The sequence below is a fragment of the Balaenoptera physalus genome, assembly GCF_965194825.1.
Source record: "Balaenoptera physalus genome assembly, chromosome: 1".
NCBI lineage: Eukaryota > Metazoa > Chordata > Mammalia > Artiodactyla > Balaenopteridae > Balaenoptera > Balaenoptera physalus.
In genome coordinates this window covers 19,582,097-19,599,713 of record NC_138882.1, presented here as the reverse complement: position 1 = coordinate 19,599,713, position 17,617 = coordinate 19,582,097, and the positions used below count along the sequence as shown (strand labels likewise).

Genomic DNA, 17,617 nt, shown 5'->3' with positions numbered 1-17,617 from the left:
GGAGGAAGAAAATTCCATGTTTATTAATCTTATGTATTGTGGTTCTATATAAAAATTTCAATTGGCAAAAAAAAAAAGTTTAGAAAGCATTGGATTAAATGATTTTTAATCATTTTTTAAAAATGATTAAAAGATCCAATAGCTCTTCCAGATCTAAAATTTTATTATAGCAGGAGATGTACTTCCAAATAAAGCATAAAAAAAAAAGAGTTCTTGATTATAGATTTCTTCTGATAGCATTTATTTTTCAAAACTGCCTGATTGGTATTTAATCTACTCTTTTAAATTACCTGGAAGAACATAAGACCATGAAGTTCCACTGTCAAACCAGATGTCCAAAATATCCTGACCAGGCACATACTCCAAAGCATCAGGACCACCAACCTAGTAAGATAATGTAAAAGCATTTTAATTACACAGCCATCACAACATTTACAATTAATACCCAAAAAGGTCTTAAGAAAATGAAATACTTACAACCATTAAATTCACATTTTAAAATGAAATTTCAGACATTTTTAAGTATTTTGCAATTAGGTACAACTGCTTCATTTGCACGTAAAAGTGATTGTGGCCACTTAATTACACATTTACTAATGGAAATATAAACTTTTTATTTCTTGAAATGATCTTCCAATTTGGATTTTTCAATACGTGATGCCATCAGTTAACTCGAATTCATGTCCCACAAAGTCCTGATACACCAATGTTAGGCACTGTTCTCTCACAGTCACAAGTGCCTCTCTCTGCTCAGCCAACAAAGCAGTTAAAATCAATCTTGGCCCTCAGTGAGACAGCAAATATCCCTCACACTCTACTGCTACACCATATACCCAGCTTCTCTAGCTAAATACAAATGTCTGCTCTCAAACTGCACTGGCTCCTCATTTATGACGAATAAACTCATGAACCTGACATGGTAACATAACTACTTTTTAACTCCCAGGGAATCCCGTGTTGTCATTAAATCATGCAATACATAACAAAGGCTGTTAAATACGAATAGAAATTTACCTGAGATAAGACTTCTTTTGGAATAAGTTGCTCCGGGGGAAGAGTCCACCAGATATCACTGCCATGTTCTTCCACTAGTTTAATAATATGCTCAATAGTTTGGCTATTTTAGGGGGAACAAAGAAAAATTGTTCACTTAATTATTGTGATTAATACCTAATATTTTAAATTTAAGAAACAGTAGTATTTTTTTCCTTATCTGCAGGATATTTATCCCAATATGCAGGGTATTTTTTCCTATCTTTTCCCCCAAATTTAGTGGTATTAATCTTCAGTTACTTGCTTACTTAGTTCCTGCTGTCATCTTAAATTCAATAAAATAAAATAAAATTGATCATATGGAGCCCTTAAAAGAAAAAAAAAAAAGACTTCTCCTGATATCCCTATTTCAGTTACTGATTTCCCTGTTTCTATCAATCTATTTTCTAACCAAGTACCTGTATTCAAAACCTGCTAATTATCTACCTCCTCCAATTTCTGCTCAAATTAAGCCAACATATTCTGTCAGTTTCTACCTTGAAATATTACTCAAATTTATTCTTTGAGTAAATAAAAGAATATTAGTCCAACCTCACTGTGTCAATACTAGATTGATGCAATGGTCTGACTTCTCCCCTATGCTCATTCCTCTACATGGCACATGAGATTTAATTTATATGACACATCTCTGAGAGAGCTGCATTCCTAAAACTGCTTTTATCACACCAATCCCCTCTCAAAGACTTGCAGTGCCCCCTCACTGCTTACAGGACTGAGCCCAAATACATCTGCATAAGAGGCATTGCTGTACCAGAGCACAGATTTTGATATCTGATATTTGGTATTTGATAACAGATACCCAGACTTATATATCTTGACTCTGCTACTTTTTATATATATGACCACACACAAGTACTAAAACTTCTCTAAGTCTTGGTTGTCCCTTCTGTTAAGAAGAATTGTACAATTTTTGTTCAAAAATATTTGAGAACCTCCAATGTTTTGGACGCTGTTCTAGGCACTGGAGATACAACAGTTAACAAGGCAGATGAGATTCCCACTGTAGTGGAACTTGCCTTTTAATGATCCTAGATACTTTCGTCAGAATGACTGCAAACTAAATGAGATGATCCAGTAAAATTTAACACATGCCTAACACACAACAGAAAGCCAATAAATGCGTATCAAATGAATACTGAAATTGATCATTATCTTTGGGAAGATAAAATACACAGTTATAAATTGTCTGAAAATTAAACTCAGGGAATATTTTATACTAAGTTTTCTCACAGGAATAATATACTTTTAAGTTATTATCACAGCTTTATTGACATTACAACTTCCTCTAGTTGCTTTCCACTGAGTCACAGAATATACTGGTCAAGAACATGGACCCTGTGTGGAGAGAAGGGAACCCTCCTACATTGTTGATGGGAATGTAAATTGGTGCAGCTACTATGGAAAACAGTTTGGAGGTTCCTCAAAAAACTAAAAGTAGAGTTGCTATATGATCCTGTAATCTACTACTGGGCATATATACAGAGAAAACTATAATTCGAAAAGTGACAGATGAATGGATAAAGAAGATATGGTACACATACACAATGGAATATTACTCAGCCATAAAAAAGAACAAAATAATGCCATTTGCAGCAACATGGATGGACCTAGAGATTATCATACTAAGTGAAGTAAGTCAGACAGAGAAAGGCAAATACCACATGATACCACTTATATGTGGAACCTAAAATATGACACAAATGAATTTACCTACGAAACAGAAACACACTCATACAGAACAGACTTGTGGTTGCCAAAGGGGAGAGGGGGGATGGATTAGGAGTTTGGGATTAGCAGATGCAAACTATTACATATAGAATGGATAACCAACAAGGTCCTACTGTATAGCACAGGGAACTATATTCAATATCCTGTGATAATGGAAAAGAATATGAAAAAGAATTCAGTGTGATACACTGAATCACTCTGCTGTTCAGTAGAAATTAACACAACATTGTAAATCAACTATACTTCAATAAAATAAATTAAAAAAAAAAAAAAAAGAACATGGACCCCAGAGCCAGACAGCTTTCATTTAATTCCTGGCTCTATAACTTACTAGCTATGCGACCCTAGGCAAAGCACTCAACGTTTCTGTACCTTGGTTTGCAAAAATGCATATAATAACAGTATCATTAATAGAGCTATTATGGATATGAATTGAGCTTATATGTAAAATGCCTAGAACAGTGCCTGGCACATATTAATAGGTATTATATAAGCATTAGCTACTATTTAAACTGATTCTTTTGGGGGTTTTTTGGCCTTGCCACGCAGCATGTAGGATCTTAGTTCCCCGACCAGAGATCAAACCCATGTACCCTGCATTGGGAGCACAGAGTCTTAACCACTGGACTGCCAGGGAAGTCCCATAAACTGATTCTTTGAAGTCAGGAAACTTAAGACAGTTAATTTTGTTAACCAGTTACCAAAACACATATCCATATTAATATTTAGAGATTAAAGTAAAGCCAACTTTTCAATTATCCTCTTTTCTACCACACTCCATTAATGCAAGTAACTAAAAATGTAGGTCTATGAGAGTCGATGGAAACGGAAGGAGGAGTGGATAGGAAAAAGTTCTAAGTTCTTAATCTGGATCTGCTTCTTATTAATCATGACTATGTATGGCAAATCACTGAACCTCTCTGGGTCTGATAATTCAGATAAAATGAAGTGTTTATGAAAAATTGTTGTGGGAAGCAAAAATCAAATGGGCATTATAAATTAAATATGCTCTACAAATTGATATCCAAAATACTTAAGTTGATTATACTACGAAGGACAATGAAAAAGTATAATGCTACCACATCTATTCTGAAGAAATTATGAATAATAAGAATGTTTAAATGGGCACAAGTCCATATTTCTAATACAGTCACACATTTCAGATGGACTTTAACAATAAAGATAAACTTTTGTGACATGAGACCATAAAAACTCTGTGCAATAACAACCTAGTTATATGACAATATTTAGTTACATATTACTATTTTAATAGTTTGCACAGAACATTTTATCAGTTAAGAAAATATGCATATACTGTAATAGAAAATCTGAATAAACCTAATGCTATTACTCTTAGAACTAAAAAAAAGAGAGATACTAGCAAAGTACATTTACACACATATATCATACCAATTATGAAATTTTCATTAAAAAAAGATTCTAAATATGAGTGTCATTTTCATTTTGCCCTTCTTTTTTTTTTTTTTGGCCACTTCATGCGGCATGTGGGATCTTAGTTCCCTGACCAGGGACTGAACCCATGCCCCCTACATTGGAAGCTCAGAGTCTTAACCACTGGACTGCCAGGGAAGTCCCCTCATTCTGCCTTTCTATCTTTACAATGTTATCATTAGATTGTAATTTTAGGTAAACAGTAAAATAAAACAGTGAAGCACCTTTAAATGTGTTGGAAATAAACAGATAAAAAAATACAAACATAAAGGAAAATCATTCAAATTTCATATTAATTTAGAAAATAAGGTAGAGATGTTAGGATTAATATTATTATTAATCAAAATAAAAGCATTTATGTGTATACCACAAATTATATATACACATTTATGTGTATACTTTTAAAAGGACTTTACAAGCACTCTCTAATTGGATTCATAAAAAAACATATTTATAGCTAAACTGACAGATAAACTGTTCTGTGCCTTGGGGTTCCTTAAATCATGAGCCTAATAAGCAAGTAACAATTAAAACCCAGGCCTCGAAACTGTCTCTTCTAAATCATGGCTCGGTTCTGCTTTTACTTCTCCATTCAGCCTTTCTAACTCATTTATGAAGACAACCCTGTATCTGTGAACTCACACTCCCCTTCTCTGGGGTTTGCTAAGCAAAGGCAAAAAGACTCTTATTACCCATGTGTAATGAAAGCGTGAACCAGAGACCAAGTCAGGGCAGCAGGGAGTCCCAGGAGATTAGTGTGCTGACAGAGCGGGCACCAAGTCCAAAGACCAGAGGCTATCTGCGACTTATTAGATACTGACAGGAATACATCATGTTTTTTTTTCTGAGCTTCAGTTTCTATGAACATTCGGAAAAGCTGGGAGAAGAAAGGCTATGTGAAAAATTTTATTCTTAAAAAAGTCCTAACACCGTAGTCAGTAACCTTAACATCTGTAGATGATACTTACATATCCGTTTCAGAACGTCTGATTCAACTCTAATGAAACTAAGTTCTTTTTCATATCGCTAAATAGCAGATAAATTCAATGAAGTTTCAGAATTATATTTTAAGTATTACTTAACTATATTCAAGTATCTCAGAGAGTCTGTAACTAAAAATACCCAACAGCAAAGAAAGATTCCAATTTTGCAGCTGGCATGTTATTAAGGCAACTATAAAATCCTACCAAGTTTAGTCAACCAGCTCTAGTCTAACTAAAGTTGAAGTTTTAATTGCTACATTTTCTTATAAAGATATAGGTAGTTCACTTAGATAAGCAATATAATATTTCAATATGAGAAGACATTTAATCTTGTATTATATAAACCTTATTTGCAAATATACTTTTTAACTCATAAAGGTCTCCTATTTCAGTGAGGAGGAAAGTTTGGTTTTGTTTTTCTTTTAGTTTACCTAATAATACTTACTAAAAATGGCATAACCATACAATGTTATGTACACCAATGAAAATAATCCTGTAGTAGCTTTTAAAAATCTAGTTTCAAAAAGGCTGTCATAAATAAAACTACATACTACTAAAAATATGACTCATTATTTTTGTGTCCCTTCTGACATATACAGATGAATTTGGACCCCCAAAAAATGTTTTTTCCAGTTTATCGAACAGAAATATGAAACATTTTAAAGAGGGGAGAGAAGAAGCTCGGCTTCATTAACAGACCAATTCCTACTAATATTTAGAGTAAGACTTGCTTCCTTCCTTTTTATCGTGAAATATAAAAATATGACGTACTAAATGGACTTTAATGGGCATTATCTTCTGTAACTTAATTCTATTTTGAGATCTTAGACAACTATATTACTTAAGTTTTTAAAAAGAGGAAAATAAAGACAACTCTGAGTTAGAGTATAAAAACTGAATAAAACTGATGACAAATAAGAATGCAGATTTCAAAGACAAAAGCATTCTCACAATCCAAACAAATCAAAATTTAAGTGCACGGAATTGGTATCACTAAGTGAAAACTTTCTTCTGACTTGTACTCTGGTGGTCTGAATGATCCTAAAAATATTGTGGCAGAGTTATAAAAACAAAATTTTCAATAAAAATAAACAAACACATAACCTCCAAACTTGAGGTAACTATAGTAGATTGCAAAATAAAGATAAATTTTACATTCAAACAAAATCTGAAACGATAATTTCAATTAAAAACACAAGTAAATGCTGCACAAGTGCTCAAAAGATACTCATTATAGCACTGTAGCAAAAACTTAGAAACAGCCAAATGTCAGGATGGGCTACATTTATTTGATTTTCATACACAAGGAACTAGGCAACCATTAAGAGCTAAGCTACCATTTTTAATGGTTACCTATTCATTCTTCCAGAATTGACTTTAATTACTTCTTCTTTTTCATATCATTACGTTTCTTTATAAACAACTGTATTAGACATCCTTACAGATATGTATATATATATATATATATCTTTGTACAAGAGACATTAGTCCTTTTTGTTTCCTTCGGATAAATACTTAGAAGTGTAATTTTTTATTACAAAACCGAGATGGTGCTTTAAAAAGTTTTAAGACAATTTTATAGGCATTTCTAGTGATATTAAATATTCTTCCAAAAAAAACCCAAGAAGTAGTCAAAATTTGTCTTTTGAAATCTAAGAATTCCCCCTTTTGTTACTAATACCCTATACTTAACACAAACACACAGTTAACTTATAACCTAAAGATCGTATAAATTACTGTTGATAAAAGTGGGTGAAACCACTTATCAGTACATAATCTCTATGCTTCCATCTTAATGCTGTATTTCATAAAGCAGTAAATCCATCATAAAACTTTGTACTTTACCCAACAGCCTTATCTAAACACACGCATTATGTGTCCCTTCTTAGGTTTCAATCCGTGAAAATCCGCTAGGTAGTACCAGCCACTATAACACCAACCAATCATTCTAAACTTTGCTATCAACTGGGCTGAAGCTTATTTAACGTGTTACCAGAAATTAAACAGCATTAAGATTGCTAGGTAATGAACAAACTGTTGCTGTCATTTCATTTTCCTGTATTTTGTCTTTATAAAAGCAAAAATATTAAGGACTATAATATACTTTTCTTCTGGAAGTTACTGGAGTAAGAATGAGGTAAGAGGCTAAATGTTTCATATTTATTTACTAAGTTTAATTCTAGAACACAATGAAATTTGGGGGAGCTCTATTTTTAATTTAATTCTATATTTACGTTTTGAAGATGACAGGAAACAATTTTGGAGAAATTTTTATTTGATGAACATTATCAAACATTTTCACCAAAAAGTCATTATTATTAACATGAGCAAAAATTTGAGGTAGCTAAAGCTAACACCCAAACTTGAAATCCTTGCCTGCTTCTAGTGAATTTCTCACAATTTCCAGAAATCGGGGGCTAAGTTTCCTAAATGCATGTTAACTATTGCATTAATACTCTTAAAATGATTAAATGGTCTGAAATGAAAGAAATTTAACTAACAACCTCTTTTCCTTCCTAGGTAGCAAATGTTCCTACATTTTATCTTTTTTATGCTAAAAAGTATTTTGTCTTTATTAATTAGTAATAGATTTCCACCTAAATTATAAAGGCATTATATTACAGATTAAGAAAAATGATCAATGATGTTAAAGTCAAAAATGGAATTATTTCGAGAAAATACAAATATGAATATAAAATGCAAATGAGAACATTAATTCAAATCAAAATTAAACATCTGAGTTTCAAATCTACCAATCTCTCAGCTTACTCAGAACATGAATAAATCAAGATTTTCTTCTGTGAAACTAGTATCCTTAAGAGAGAATTTATAGACTTTCATCAAGAAAAGCGGAAGGAACCTTCTGAAACGCTTAATGGGGTCATCAGCTGTAACAGCAACTCCATGTGGACTGTGCAGCAATTTCCAGTGGAGATGCTGTTACTTTTGATGGCTACCAACTCACTTCAATGTAGAGGCGTATTCAAGAAAGACAAAAAAAATTATGGTCACTTGATTCTCATTTGATTAAGGAGGAAAAAAAAGACAGTCTTTCATGCAGTCTTTAAAAATTGACAAATAATTAAGAATTAACATCCATTTTTAAAAATTAACTGTTATGTCACCTTAAAGGACCAAAAACGGAAGAGGATTAGAGTCATTATTCAGAAATGGTGTACAGGAAAATGACCTATGAATTGACAGACAGTATGGTTGTTTGTCTGTCATTTCTGTAGGCCAATATTCTGTATACCTCTGCGACTTCAGAATCAGAAATCAACTATACCACGCAAGCAACACAACGGCAGATGCACAGAAAAGAATCTGTTACATACCATGTAAATGTATTGACTGTAAATAAAACATAAATGATACCTAAAGAAAATCTGCTTGTGTTTTTCTGACAAAGCTCACATTTATCTCACCCAGGTCACCGACAAATCGATCTATGTACCATTTTATTGTAGTCATTAAATAATGGTCAAATAAACCAGCTTGCTCTACTTACTAATACGTACATTGGTCCACTTGAATCACTGCAAGGAAACACCCTAAAAATCTTGCTCTCTAAATATGGAAAAGAATGAGGAACAATGGCAGTGTCTTATAGAGGTTTCCTTAAAAGAAAACTCTCCAGTGTGGAATTTTAAGCAATTCTTGTGTAAACGTATCTCAACTTTAATTCTTAGTAGGGGAAATAAGGTATTAGTTTTTATGTGATCAAGCTCTAAATTTTAAGAACAACATATGCAACAATATTTAGGCCAAAGAGTCTTAGCTCCAAGTTGTAATAATATTGCAATAGCCTTAAAATCACCTCCTGGTCTCTAACCTCTAGTTTCTTTTCCTAAAACATACCGTGACTCTTCATGCCTACTTAAAAGTTTAAATTCCTTAGCCTGGTATTCAAGACTCACTTCAATTTGCCCCAATCGATCTTTCTTAGGTGTTTATCTTTCTGATCCCCTCACACAACCTGCAGCCCCATTATGGTTCCTATATACATGCTATATTTTCCCCACTCTGGGTCCTCAGCTCCTAATCCCACTACTTTCCCCCACTTCCTACCTAATCCTCCAGGCCCTACTCAAATGCCATATCCTTTATAACTGAAGCAAATGAGCTGTTTTAGGGTTCAATATTTGTTCAAGGCAGAGCCTTTAGTTCTTCCCTTTGAACCACATTGCCATAAGGTGTCAGATTACCCATGAAGCAGTGAAACAAGGAATATTTCAAAGTGAAAAGGAACCTTCACACCAAGGATACTAAGAACTACCTAATATTGGCTAAAGGTAATTAAAAAAACAAAAGACAAAAAACACTGTAGTCAACAATTTAAAAAAACCCTAAAATACATATATTCACAAAAGTACCACCTAAAGAAATACTAATAATGCTGAAAATGAAAAGCAGAACCTTTTTACAAAAATGATGATGAACCCCAAGGTAGGACATTCAACTCTGTCATCTCTCCATTACTTGCTGGCCTCCATGCCCTCAAAACCCTCACTGAATCCTCAACTGATGAAATGTGAAAATACTTACCAAAACGCAGTCAAACTCTTTGCTCATGTTCTAGAATAACTTAGTAAAACATCCAAAATAAAATTACTTCAGAAAATGAAAACCCAGGATGTATTCGCAAAAGAAATGATTAATATTCCCCTTTCCACATCTGTTAATAATAGCAACAATACTGAGAGCCACCTTAATTTACTAGAAGATAAACTAGCTAGATTATCACCTCATCAAGAGCAGGGACCATGTCAGTCTTGTTTACTGCCTCAAAAAAGGGTCTAGTATATGATTAGGGAAAACAATCTTCTTTTTACTGTATAAGCTTTTCTACTCTGAATTGTTTACTGGGTTCATGTGTTATCTTTCCAAATTAAAAAAAAAAAATTAAGGAAAAAAGAAGAAATAACTAGGAATGTAATCATCACTAGAGTTAATTATGTGCATTCAACTATATTATAGTTTCTTAAATTTTAAATTATCTATACAATTACCTAATGCCATTTCTACTGAGATGAGTCATTTCACTCAGAGTGAAAGACTGACACTAATTCCTGAAGAGAAATCACATACTGGGCTCCACCACTCAACACTGCTTATCTCTGGGCTCCTGACACCTTACCCCAGCACAGGGCACAGTCAGGGACAATGAATTCTCACAGGAAAATATTCACAGTCTTTGCTTCTACGTATCAATACTGAAAAAATAATCCAGTGTTTGTTAAAACGTCATCCATCTGAAAGGATCTTTCTGAAATTTATATTTTACTCCCCTCAAAAAAGATAGCTATTTTAGAATATTTAACATATATCAAGAGTTTTCAATAGTCCACTATTTTTCCATTTTTGAAGAAAATACAACTCACTTTAAAATGTTGAAAATTTTAGAAAGAGTTCTACCTGTTGATCAAGAATTCATCTTTTGTCTTATGATGAAACACAGGAATTGGAACACCCCAAACTCTTTGCCTTGATATACACCAATATGGCCGCCTGTCCATCATTTCAACCATGGCATTCAGTGCTGATGCAGGAATAAACTTCACTTTTTTTAACAATTCCTGCAATTGAATCACAAATCAAGTCCAGTGAGAGAAAGCAGAACAAATTTTCTAGAACTGCCACTATTTATCCTAATACAGTTCTTTATTTTAGAGGTTTATAGTCATTTACATGCCCCCTCCCCCTGCCAAAAAGAAACTAATCTAAAAAAACCATAGATTTCAGAGCAAATGAGACAATGTTAAAATAGGGCCACAAAGGATCTAATAAATAACATCCAGAGCAGACTTCACCTTTGGAGGATGTGACAAGAAATTTTATATTAATTTCCAAGCACCCTAGATCAAAACTGGTAATAACAGGTTTAGTAGAAGTATTATACTTTATTAAACTACAGTTAAAATCAATTCAAACTTGATTTCAATAATTCTTTTTTAAATGCTTAAGAAATAAGCTACTATCTTAGGTGGACAAACAAGAACTGCAATATAACCTAATTTTACATAGTATGGTTTACAACATAGAAAACACTTTCTCAAAATAAGTTACTTCCTATTTACTTGCTGTCTCTCAAGAACTCTCCTTCCCTCCACCTCCCCCCACAAAAAGTTGTAAACTACTAGCATTTGCTTTCATTTGTTAATTACCAAGAAAAGAATTATATAGCAAAAATGTTTAAAAATACCCGTAAGTGAAAATATAACTTCATTTTAAAAAGTCTCAAAGAAAGTCTCTCTACCCATCAATAAGAGCATTTTTACATTTTTAGAGCATGTTTAAACAGTTTCCTCGCTTACCTGAACCACCAGAAATCCCCTCCCCCAAAGCCCTTTGTAGCACCACCTACTGGTAGAATGGCAACATTCGCAATTTATTTTGATTAAAAATTGAAACGTGATACTGACTTGATATTGGATTTTGTTAAGGAATAACTATTATTTTTTTAAGGTGGTAAAAATGGCATTAAAATTATGTTTTAATTTTAAATGTCAGATATACATGATGAAATATTTATGGAAAACATAATGCCTAAAAGTTGCTTTAAAATAATCCAATGGGTAGGAAGTGTAGATAACGGGTAGGGATGCAGATAAAAATAAAATTGGCAAAAAGGTGATTATTGTTGAAGTTGGGTGATGGAAACATGGCAGTACATTATTCTCTCTATTTCTGCGAGGAACAACTGAAAATTTTCTATAAAGAAGTTAAAAAAAAAATTTGGCTTCAGCGTATTGCATCGGCATCAGACTCAGATGTTCTGCAACAAAAATCCGTGCAGAGCTGAAAGTTACAAATTATAACATGTACAGGAGAAAAACAGGCTTCACAGAGATGTAAAAAACAGAACAAAACAAAGAAACGGTCCACAGCACAGCTGTCCACTCTACACGAATGCAGAAAGTGTAAATTGCTTGCATAGCTTTGGCACGGACCCCAAATCGCCAGGTCAACAAATGAACCAACTAATAACTGCAATGTTACGTGCAAGCTGTAAAGCAAAATATCTGTATACTCAGCCTGGTTACCAAATATATATTTGAGCTCTTTCATTTAATAGAATCAAGTTGTTCATGAGATACACACACACAGATACATACATGTATTGAATGAAAGAGCTCAAATATATATTAATATTTAAAATGCCAGTTATAAAGTATTTGTTAACTCAAAAGAAATAGCTTTTCAAATGAACTGCAATTTCAATTTTAAGGAAGCAAAGAGTTTTAAAAGAGTTTTGCTGAATGCCTATTATGTGCCAGACACTGTTCTGGGAACTGTTATTCACTTATCTTGTGAGGTAGGCATTATTATCACTTTTATATAGATGTGGAAACTGAGGTTCTGAGAGGTTCAACAATTTGCTGAACTCAAGTCCTAATTCTGTGCTATTTTCACTACACAGGGCAAGAAATTAGAGCAAGTTAACCTCTCTAAGCATGATTTTCCACATGTGTATAATGAAGGGATGGAAACCCAAGGTCCTTCCAGATCTAAAATTCTACAAGTTTATGAAACCAAATAATAATAGCATTAATCCCTTCTACTCCCAAAACCCTACCCCAACCTCGCATGTAAACCTTCCATACTGAGGCAATGATAAACCCAGCCCTTACAGTAGGATGCCTTTTATACCTTGGCTGTAGTCTTAATATCCGTGATATTTACAAACCACTGCTTGCTGGCACGAATAACTACTGGTTTCTTAGTCCTCCAGTCATAGGGATAGCTGTGTACCAATTTTTCCTCTTTCAACAAATTCTTGGCAGCCTGAAGCATCTTTATAACTTAAAAAACAATTAATAACAATTTACATTAGACACAATTAAAAAGCACTACGAAAATCCTAATAACTCTCTAAACTCCCAGGGAGTACTAAATCTGGGCCTACAGGTGACGGTAATAGTAGCCATCTACCAGGTAGCAAAGACATAATCCGGGAATCTCCGGGCAAAAAAAGCAGAAACTGTAAAACCTTAATCAGACTCCAAATTATGCCATTCCCATGGCTCTTCATTTCAAAGATGACAGAATACATCTAGAATTCTACATCTCAAATTCAGAGTCACAATCTTTCATACTGTGAATCTTAAAATGGTCTCCAGGTAATCCAGAAGAAACCAGGTATACTGAGTTGAATTCTGTCCCCCCAAAAGATACGTTCAAGTCCTAGCCCTTAGTATCCTAGTACTTGTGAATGTGACCTTATTCGGAAATAGGGTCTTTGTAGATGTAATCTGCAATTAAGATGAGGTCACACTGGATTAGAGTGGGCCCTAATTCCAATGCCTGGTGTCCTTCTAAGAAGAAAGGATACACAGAGACCCACAGAGCAAAGAAGGACATGTTACAATAGAGGTAGACTGGAGTGATACAGCTATAAACCAAAGAATGCCAAGGATTACCAGGAGCCACCAGAAGCTAGGAAGAGGCAAACATGAATTTTTCCATAGAGCTTTCAGAGGGAGCAGAGCCTGGCCAACACCTTGATTTCAGACTTCTTGCTTCCAGAACTGTGAGAGAATAAGTTTCTGTTGTTTGAAGATACCAAATTTATGGTAATTTGTGACATAAGCCCTAGAAAATTAATATACCAGATCTAATTAGCCTTAGTCTTAGTGTGGGCAAAGAAAGGTTTTCATGGTACCTGGTCCTTGGATCCGTATTTATAGAAAGGCAGAAAGACAATTCAAGACTGGAGGACCCCTAAAATTGTTCACACATCCTATATGTATCAATGATATAAGGGTTACAAACGGAGTGAGAGTGTCTGATTCACAGTCAGCATCTAGTCCCAAGGTTGATTTCATCCTTCCACAAAACTAACACTGCTGATGACTATCTCTATAGTCCTAAAATAACACCACTCTCTGTTGACTGCCTTGATCTGCTTAAACAAGTAGAGCAACTTCAAAGCAAAAGATGAAAAAGTGCCAAACTCCATTTTAAACCATGTGGCAAAATAAAATATAAATAAAACATAATTTTAGCTTTTTGTTTCTGTTGAAAGTACAAAATGAGAGAATTGCCAGCAAAGGTTACTGCTGACTGCTTTTCAGAAAATACGTATTTATGATACCAACATACGCAGTACTCACCCGCATCTGTTCCCTCTTCAAGAACAGCTTTGTTTTGAAGTTCAGGACCTGCAGCATCCGTGAAAACTCCATCTTCATTCACTAAACAATCCTACAAAGAGTCATTTTGAACAATTAAAATAAAGTATCAAGACATTGCATCTTATGACAATATCTAGCAAAGCAGTATACTATATAAAACATCTCATTATAGTCTAGTCTTTCACTACATTGAAGATTTGGGTACTTCTTATTCAGTCAATCAGAATTTGTGAATTTACACATTTAAATCACCAAAGGCAAAATGTATTATTAAAATATACACCTAAAGTTTAATTACAAAAAGTAACAAAATATACTAAAAAACTCTATTAATTTACAGATCTATGGCAGTGTACATACATTGTGACGACTTTGAGACTTGCCTTTAGCTAAATGGAAAAACTTGCTAAGTAACTGACGTGTGTAAAATAAATTTAGAGAAGACTGTTTAGTCTGAAAAAAGAAAAAACAGCTCTTTTCAATTATTTAGTAAAACCCACTTGCTATTTTTCAGGGATTGAAAGTAATTTGTCTATGTGACTTAATACTTGGAAAAAAAAAATGCCCCCATTTACTATGTATTCTTCAATTCTAACTCTGTGACAACTTTGTGCTAATTCTGGGAAATCGTTCTCAATTAGTATGAGTTAATGAGGCTTTGGAGGCTTACTGCACAGAAGCATTTCACAACTTAACTATGATGACAAAAATTATTGTTTATTATCAAAAGTAAAGATGTTAGTTAGGGTTTATTGCTTTAATTCTACAAAAGGAATAATTTAAAAGGAAAAAAGAGGAGCAGTACCATGGGCAAGTTGTGTTGAGAAGCTACACTGTAATCTTCCATACCATGAGCTGGGGCTGTGTGAACCAACCCTGTTCCTTTTGTCATGGTCACATGACTGGCAGGTAAAAGAGGAGACACCCTCTCAGAAATGAAAGGATGAGCACAAGTACCATCTTCCAAGTCAACACCTGTGGGGAAAGAAAGCTACAATTAAGAATTATTTTATATAGGAATTCTTCTACCTCTTTAAGAATAGCAATAGACATCAGGTGAAAAGAGCAGAATCTGGGATAAGACTGGGCTCAAATTCTGGCCTTCCCTTTTGCTTGTTCTGTGACCTTCAGGAATCTATAAAATGTGAACAATTATGGTTCCTACCTCAGAGGTCTGCTGTGAACATAAACTAGGTTAATGCACGTTAAGCATTTTGGGTACTTAGCACAATACTTGCCACATTGTAAATGCTTTAAAATATTAGCAATTATTATAACAAATACATAATAAAATAAATCCAAAAAAACTTCTCTAATTTATGTGCAGTTATGTACCATTTAGAATAGAGGACAAAAAAATTCTAGATCAACAGGTCAATGACTAGTAGGTTCTAATACTATCTCTGCGGGAACTCGTAGCTTTTCAGGATGTTACCCTAAACAGGTAAGAGATGATAAATAACACCCGACAGTTACTGGGCACCCACATGTACTAGACGCAACATAAATTCTTACCTCATCTTCATAATCCTACAAAGCAACTAACATTATCCCCAATTTACAGATCAGAAAACAAGAAAATATAGGCCAGGAATGAGAAGTATATATACTCCTCTGAAACAGGGTGGTTAAAAACGGCAATCAATTAATTTTTCACAAAGTAATAATTTGAAACAATTATGCAGTCTAGAAAAATGACCTTTAAATTTAACCTTAATACTTTCAAAAACCTTTTGAGAATGCCACTCAACTTCCGTAACAACATCTAACATGTCAAGGAAGTCTATTAATACCTCTTGCACTTAAAAAAGAGGTGGGCTGTGGTTAATAATACTGCACTGTATATCTGAAAGTTACTAAGGGATTAGATCTTAAAAGTTCTCATCACAAGAAAAAAAATTTGCAACTATGTGTGATGATGGATGTTAACTAGACTTATTATGGTGATCATTTCACAATATATACAAATACTGAATCATTATTTTGAATGCCTGAAACTAATATAATGTTATATATCAATTACATATCAATTTTTTAAAAAAAGAGGTGAGAGAGGGGTATGGAGTAAAGAATATACTGGAGACTCTAAGTTACCTAATGCACCAACAAGGTCCAAATGGTATTAAATATTAAACATTCTGGAGCTTCTTTCATACCTTTGACATTAAAAACCTTTTGATTTTTGTTAAGTTTGTTTAAACCTCTAACTGGTTTATATCTAAACCAGTGCATTTTGAGGCCTTCCTTACTTTGCTAGGCAATCTTTCCATTTTTGAGTATCTATTCTTGTGATTTTTTTTTTCTTTTGTAAGAAACTCAAAGATATATCATCCCTAAGGATCAAAGGTAATTTTAAACTTCCCTAGATTTCCATAGTTATATTTCTTTTTTTTTTAACACCTTTTTTAGGATATAATTGCTTTACAATGGTGTGTTAGTTTCTGCTTTATAACAAAGTGAATCAGTTATACATATACATTTGTTCCCATATCTCTTCACTCTTGCGTCTCCCTCCCTCCCACCCTCCCTATCCCACCCCTCTAGGTGGTCACAAAGCACCGAGCTGCTCTCCCTGTGCTATGCGGCTGCTTCCCACTAGCTATCTATTTTACATTTGGTAGTGTATATATGTCCATGTCACTCTCTCACTTAGTCACAGCTTACCCTTCCCCCTCCCCAAATCCTCAAGTCCATTCTCTAGTAGGTCTGTGTCTTTATTCCCGTCTTGCCCCTAGGTTCTTCATGACCTTTTTTTTTTTTTTCTTAGATTCCATACATATGTGTTAGCATACGGTATTTGTTTTTCTCTTTCTGACTTATTTCACTCTGTATGACACACTCTAGGTCCATCCACCTCAATACAAATAACTCAATTTCGTTTCTTTTTATGGCTGAGTAATATTCCATTGTATATATGTGCCACATCTTTTTTATCCATTCATCTGTCGATGGACACTTAGGTTGCTTCCATGTCCTGGCTATTGTAAATAGAGCTGCAATGAACATTTTGGTACATGACTCTTTTTGAATTATGGTTTTCTCAGGGTATATGCCCAGTAGTGGGATTGCTGGGTCGTATGGTAGTTCTATTTTTAGTTTTTTAAGGAATCTCCATACTGTTCTCCATAGTGGCTGTATCAATTTACATTCCCACCACCAGTGCAAGAGGGTTCCCTTTTCTCCACACCCTCTCCAACATTTACTGTTTGTAGATTTTTTGATGATGGCCATTCTGACTGGTGTGAGGTGATATCTCATTGTAGTTTT

General features: G+C 33.9%; 1 protein-coding gene and 1 long non-coding RNA gene across 2 annotated transcripts in view; both read right to left on the bottom strand.

The window, feature by feature from the left end:
* LOC309644669 overlaps nt 1–17,617 on the bottom strand; it is a 546,086-nt gene that overhangs the window by 214,733 nt on the left and 313,736 nt on the right. The window lies entirely within an intron of this gene.
* The window catches only part of IARS2 (isoleucyl-tRNA synthetase 2, mitochondrial), a 74,263-nt gene that overhangs the window by 18,610 nt on the left and 38,036 nt on the right, over nt 1–17,617 (bottom strand). The window contains exons 9-14 of the mRNA XM_082426311.1: nt 15,156–15,325; nt 14,330–14,420; nt 12,867–13,018; nt 10,632–10,792; nt 1,015–1,117; nt 291–384 (exon numbers count right to left, since the gene is read on the bottom strand). Coding sequence (XP_082282437.1) covers nt 291–384; nt 1,015–1,117; nt 10,632–10,792; nt 12,867–13,018; nt 14,330–14,420; nt 15,156–15,325 — 771 coding nt within the window. The remainder of the gene's footprint in view (nt 1–290; nt 385–1,014; nt 1,118–10,631; nt 10,793–12,866; nt 13,019–14,329; nt 14,421–15,155; nt 15,326–17,617) is intronic.